Raw genomic sequence first — 6,703 nt, 5'->3', positions numbered from 1 at the left:
AGGTCTTTTCCAACCCAAGTGATTCTGATTCTGTGACTCCATGAGACCAGGGGCGAGGTGAGCTATGGTATCACTGCCCATCTACCCTGAGCAGAAACCCACTAGTGAGGGCCAAGCCCATTGGACCCACACGGTTCCAGGAAGGAAACAGAGAGCAGAGGGTGAGGATCAGGGCTAGTGGCTGCTAGCCATGCTCATGTGACCCACAGCACCTTCCCCCAGCCCAGCCGGAGGTGGCCAGGGTACTGGGAGGAGGTTTCACCACACACATCCTGTTCTTAGCCTCAGTTGAGAAGGGGACACTGCCCGAGACGAGGCACCTGGTCAGCAACCTCCAAGCAGTTCTTTAGCAGGATGAATGCGGATGAGCAGTGACAGGGAAAGCCTGCATCACACTGCCCTCACTTGCTGCTGCCTCAGCTTTAACAGGGGACAGCTAAAACTGGCCGGTACTGTAAAAAAGGCATTTTCCACTTCCTAAAATAAATCTGCTCAGAAAGGTGTCTGGCACTCCTGGACTAGTGGCGATTATTGTTCCCTGCACTGCAGAAGCAAGAGCTCACACTCATAAAGCACTCGAGAGGACAAGAGGAAGCGGCCTGAGGTTGTGCCAGGGGAGGTGGAGGGTGGACATGAGAGGTGTCTTCCCCAGCCCCAGGAAACACTGTCACAGTTTGAGACTGTTGAGGAACAGTGACAGGAGCGTGCGCCTGTCACGATTAGCTCCGTGGCTTTGAAGAGACGTGCTGCTCAAGCAGCAGTAATTTGGAACAGACTGCACACGCCTTTTTGCATGGTGACTTTTATTCTCACCAAGTCCTGTACATTCAAGTTGCACATACTTTTAAGTTGTTGGGAGCCTGTTTCAGCTCCATCCCCAATAGCCTGGTCTGTTTGAACAGTTTTAAGTTTATGCCTCAAAAGTAGCCAGGAAGTTTGTGACTATTTCCTTCAGCTTGGCTTCTGTCTGGTCAGAGATCTTCCCTTCGGTCCTGTTGAAAGAGTTGAGTTAAACGTCTGATGGAGGAACAGATACGTGTTCAATCCCCAACTAAGGCACAGGAAAACACTCTAACACAAACCTTCCAACTTCTAGCAAAACACATTTCTTTGGTGCACGCAGCTACCTATGCCACTGAAGCTAACATAGCATCCCTGCTCCTAGAAGAGTTAGTCCTAAGAACTTAAGATTGGTCAACAAATGTTTCCAAAACAGCCACGGATAGTTCAACAAGACTCGCTCTCGTGCAGAGCTGTGCCTCAGAGGTGGCAGGCATGTGATGCGGCCCATGACTAGAGAAGCCAGGAGCAGTTTAGAGGAGAGGAGGATGGAAATACTCCCTCCCCAATGGCTCACTGGCCGGCAAGGAAGGCAGTGAGCAGCACTGGCAATGCCTAAAGCTGCCACAGATGGGAACAGACAGATCATGCCACTTCAGCATCAGATTAAAGGAGAGGTTTTAAGCATTTTAAGCATCAGCTGGATTTCCCAAGTGAAAATTGAGTCAAGAAGCTGAGCTGTGGACAGTGGAAGAACAGCAGGAAGGCTGGTTTAACCTCCAGTTCTGGTATAGGTAACTTATTCCCTGACGTTCTAGAGTACCCTACAGTTCAGTGACCATTCCCTGCACTCCAGCCAAAAGGTCAACACCCGTGGGGTGAAGCAGGTTAAGTCAGCATACCTGATTGTGGAGAGGAGGGCCTGGTGCTGGCTCAGCACATGAGCCAGGAAAGCGCTCTCGAATTTAGTGATTTTGCTGGGCTCCAGCTTGTCCAAGTGTCCCCTCACACCAGCGTAGATGACTGCAACCTGCTCCTCAATAGCCATGGGAACTGCAGGAGAGAAAGCGTCTGCGTCATTGCCATCAGGGCACGCCCGTGTTGCACAGAGCCCTCCTCTGAGGGTCAGCTGCACACCCTTCAGCCAAGCCTGCGTCCACCCCACCCCCAGGCGGTGCACCCGCCCCCCAGATGAGCGGGCTGGAAAGCCCACACGCTACTTGTGTGCAATGGGAGGAGGAGCTTCATGCTCACCTGCTTCATAGCCCTGGTCTGGGCAGCAGAACCCACGCGGGACACAGACAGACCAACGTTGATGGCTGGACGGATACCTTTGTAGAACAACTCGGTTTCCAGGAAGATCTGTAGGAGAAAATTGCTTTATGAGTTTGGTGAGCGGGCTGGAAAGCCCACACGCTACTTGTGTGCAATGGGAGGAGGAGCTTCATGCTCACCTGCTTCATAGCCCTGGTCTGGGCAGCAGAACCCACGCGGGACACAGACAGACCAACGTTGATGGCTGGACGGATACCTTTGTAGAACAACTCGGTTTCCAGGAAGATCTGTAGGAGAAAATTGCTTTATGAGTTTGGTGAGAAGCGCGGAAGCCTCCTCGGAGAGCTGGCAGTACGTCACACTGCAGCACACAGAAACATATGAAGATGTCCTACCTGTCCATCAGTGATGGAGATGACGTTGGTTGGAATGTAAGCAGACACATCACCGGCCTGAGTCTCGATGACAGGCAAGGCCGTCAGAGAGCCGCCTCCGAAGGAATCGTTCATTTTGGCTGCTCTCTCCAGCAGACGGGAGTGCAGGTAGAACACGTCACCCGGGTAGGCCTCACGGCCGGGCGGACGACGCAGCAGCAGAGACATCTGACGATAGGCAACAGCCTGCGCAGAATACAGAAAGCTCTCACATTTCAGCAGCTCACTAAAAACTTTTCATTTCTAAACCCGAGGTGATCTCACAGCTACAAACACCAGCGCTAGACTATGAGGCCCATACACCACGTCTCCTGACCTGTTTGGATAAGTCATCGTAGATGATCAACGCGTGTTTTCCGTTGTCTCTGAAGTATTCCCCCATGGAGCAGCCGGAATAGGGAGCCAGATACTGCAGGGGTGCTGCGTCCGAGGCCGTGGCAGACACCACAATAGTGTACTTCATGGCATCTGGGAAGAGAGGTGCACCCCGCTGAGTGCCACACCGCGTCACGCCTGCGGCCAGGGCCGCTGGCAGGGCAGGCACTGGTGGCTGAACCCAGCCCAGGCAGCACCACCACCTGCTTACAGGAGAGGACGCTGTGCTAGATTAACACACCCGTTAGCTCAACTAACTCAAGAAGTTTCCACAGGAAGTTCATGTTTCTGGAGAGATGCTATCATTTAATCCCTTACATTTGGGCAGCAGAGTCCATGTGTGGCCTTCAGGTCTCTCCACTGAACTCAACTGCCACTCACACTGATTTGGACAGATGCCAAGCCCCTCAATGCTTGCAGGCCACCACTTGTCATTGCGCCTGCCTGGCTGCCAAGAGAAACCTCTCAGAATGCTGCTGAAGAATGCACAGAAGGTGACTTTTCTGGAAGCAATTCAGCAGTTTTGGGGCCTCACACTGGTCTTGTAATACGATATCACAAAAGGATTTTCTTCCTCAGATATGGAGAAAGATACCTTGTATGGAAAAGCAAGTAGTCCTCACATCTAGTAAGACACAGCTAGGAGACATCACAGTATTTGGCACTATCATGAGGACAGGATGTCCCTAGCTGCCACACTCAAACACCCTCAAAAATATGTACCTGCATCAGTGAGCCTCTTCACCAGCTGAGCAACAGTAGATCTCTTCTGGCCAATTGCAACATAGATACAGTACAGCTTCTTTTTCTCATCTGTGCCATCATTAAATCGTTTCTGGTTGATTATGGTGTCAATTGCAATGGAAGTTTTCCTGTGTGACAGAAAGACTGGCAAGTTAAGCTGCCTGTGGTTCTCCCAACACCCACAGAGCTCTGTGTCCAGCTTGGTACACCAGTGCACGCTGCAGCTCAGTCTCTATTAACACAACATTTTCAGCTGGGGCGCTGAACTTACCCAGTCTGCCTGTCACCAATGATCAGCTCCCGCTGGCCACGGCCAATTGGCACCAGGCTGTCCACAGCCTTAATGCCAGTCTGCATGGGCTCACGCACCGAGATCCTGGGAATGATCCCAGGGGCCTTCAACCCAACCCTTCTTCGTGTCTTAGATGTAACAGGACCCTTAACAGAGAGGAAAAGATGTCGTTGCAGTCTTATCACACAGATAAAAGCAGAGGTAGCAAACACCTAGTGACACCTACCTTCCCGTCAATGGGGTTGCCCAGGGCATCCACAACGCGGCCCAGCAGCTCCTCCCCAACTGGAACGTCCACAATGGCACCAGTCCTCTTCACAACATCCCCTTCCTTGATCAGCCTGTCGTTGCCAAACACGACAACACCAACGTTGTCGGGCTCCAAATTCAAGGACATACCCTAGGACAAAGATCACATATCCTCAGAAAAGCCATGCAGACGTTTACCAAAATGTTAACAGTTTAATACCAATGTGATTATTCCAGAGTGTGGAATATTCAATACCATCTACCTCAAACTTATTTGTAACAATAGTCAACGCTCTTCTTTTATGTGCAATGTGTGCACGTTTGTATGTTGTTCTATACTGGTTAGAGAACCTGCCTAAGCCCTCAGCTCACTACACACTGACACTTGCAGCAGCCTAGCATTCAGTCCTTCACCCCATAAAAAATGAACAGAAAGGGTAAGCACGGCTCAAATACAACATTTCTCTCTTGCCTAGGAACTGGACAAGGGAAAACCACTGTTGTCTTCCCTGCTGACAATGAGTTAGGTAAGTAAAAACACTGAAGAGCTGTTGCAGTGCTCTCCGAACAGTCAGAGATTAGTTCTCATCCAAGATAAAGACAAATGAAGTCAGATGTTGGCCGAGAACCAGACACGCCTACTGAAAGCGAAGCGTTACAAATTCAACAAGTATCTGCCTTCTGCAGTATTAACTAGTCACTACCAAGTGCTTTAGTGGAAGCTAACCTTCAGTCCAGAAGAGAATTCAACCATTTCTTCTGCTTGCACATTTCTTAGCCCGTACACACGGGCAATACCATCACCAATTGAGAGCACACGACCAGTCTCCTCCAGTTCAGCAGAGGTGTCAGCTCCCAAAATACGTTCCTCAAGAATAGAGGATACCTCGGCCGTACCTGGGAAGAGACATTTCAAACCAAATTCAGCACGTTAAGGCACAGTATGAATTCAGTAAGCTTGTTCTGAATTCACAAGCCAGGGTATCCTTTCTCAGGTACACCACAAGGTCTAGCAAGCAACACTCTTCCTTATGTAGGATGTGTAAGATAAATAACAGATTCTGTATTCACAGCCAATAAAAGCAGCTTTGGCTCATTATTATGAGCCAGCTTCCATCAAAACATGGGAGGCTGCTGTCAATTTCCTTCATTATGTCCTATACTCTTAGTAATCTGCCCTCCTAGAAGGCAATCGGATTAAATAATTAGCCTCTAGCTCAGAAAGAACAGACACACTCGTTCTGCTTGCAGAGCATTCACTTACTGGGGACATTGAAACAACACCCTGTCTCAAATTGTAACCCAAGATCCAAATGCAGTTAAAGGAACACAACACTTTAAAAGAGAAAGTTGTTATATATAAACTATAAATATGTATCCTCATGCCTCTTCAAATTTATTTGGCAGCGTCCCCCCCAACAGCTTTTTGTTTCCACAGTAAATAACATTGTGAAGGTGTTAGTTCCTCCTAATACCTTTAATTATCCTAAATCACTTCAAGAATTCTACATGAGCTACTACTAAAAATACAGCTATGCTGTGCTGCTGCCCTCTCTTGAACACCAAGATGATGGCAGCAAAAATCTTATACTCAAGGACACAAGGTCAAACCCAGGCAGGCCTGGGAAAGTCACCCGTTCCTCCCCACTGTTACAAACAGGGCAGGAAAAGGGGATTTGAGGCATTTTTTCAAACAGCCAAGTGACACGTGGCCACTCCTTTGGCTTGCACATGATTTGAATGGGTCATAATTTGAACGAGTCTCCTGGATGCGGTTGTTAACAAACTATTTGCTGTTAAATACTACCAGTATACAAATGTCCTCAACTGTTTTTTCAGCTGACACCCCCCCACACACACAATAATTTTCACATCCCTTTTTGTCTGACAGAGCAAGTTCTCAACCCACACCCGAATGAAGACCCTTCTCAGACTCACCAGTTTTCTGAAAAGATGGTTTGGAGGCATGGATGTTTCTTGTGGCAACAAAGGCTGCACCCAGGGTGTTTCTGGAAATCTAAAGTAATTGTTTCAGTAACAGTGAGATTTCCCCAATCATTAAAAAAATGTTAGAAAATGACACACTACAATTTTTGATCATGAGTTTATACATGTAATGTGTCTCAGTTTTGAGCCGAGCTCCACAGCACTCTGTTCACAAGCTGTCCTAATGGAACCAATTCCAGCATTACCAAGCAAGGAGAGATGATAAAGGACATTGCTTTAAATGATGCATTGTGTTTTTCTGCACTGCACTGATGTCACCATTGCAGCAGCAGCACAGCAACTCCCAGAGCAACACATACAGTGATTGGGGCAGAAAAACACTTCACCCCTCATGGTTCTGCAGAAGGGAGAAATAAGGTTATGTCTTTCAAAGGATGGTTTTTAAAGAAAAACCTTAGCTGCAGATTTTCTGAAGCATGGCCAGAATGTGTATGATATTAAAAATGGGAAAAAAATAATAATAATAACGATAAAAAAAAACACCCCTCACGCTAAACCCACGATAATAAATGCATGAGATTAGTCCTGCACCGCAAGCAAAGCTCCC

At 48.2% G+C, this 6,703-nt stretch overlaps 1 protein-coding gene across 1 annotated transcript; it reads right to left on the bottom strand.

The window, feature by feature from the left end:
• Positions 1-910: 910 nt before the first annotated feature.
• LOC103769341 (ATP synthase subunit alpha, mitochondrial-like) lies at positions 911-6,166 on the bottom strand (the record flags this gene model as incomplete). The annotated part of the gene is made up of 10 exons (XM_008936527.1): positions 911-992; positions 1,683-1,833; positions 2,201-2,342; positions 2,451-2,675; positions 2,806-2,957; positions 3,588-3,736; positions 3,880-4,046; positions 4,127-4,300; positions 4,877-5,046; positions 6,088-6,166. Coding segments are annotated over 10 exons (1,491 nt in total), but the record flags the coding sequence as incomplete, so codon positions are not given.
• Positions 6,167-6,703: the final 537 nt, after the last annotated feature.

Source organism: Merops nubicus, unplaced genomic scaffold (genome assembly GCF_000691845.1).
Source record: "Merops nubicus isolate BGI_N331 unplaced genomic scaffold, ASM69184v1 scaffold10973, whole genome shotgun sequence".
Classification (NCBI taxonomy): Eukaryota; Metazoa; Chordata; class Aves; order Coraciiformes; family Meropidae; genus Merops; species Merops nubicus.
Note: the sequence above shows the minus strand (reverse complement) of the source record. Positions and strands in the feature narration are given on the sequence as shown.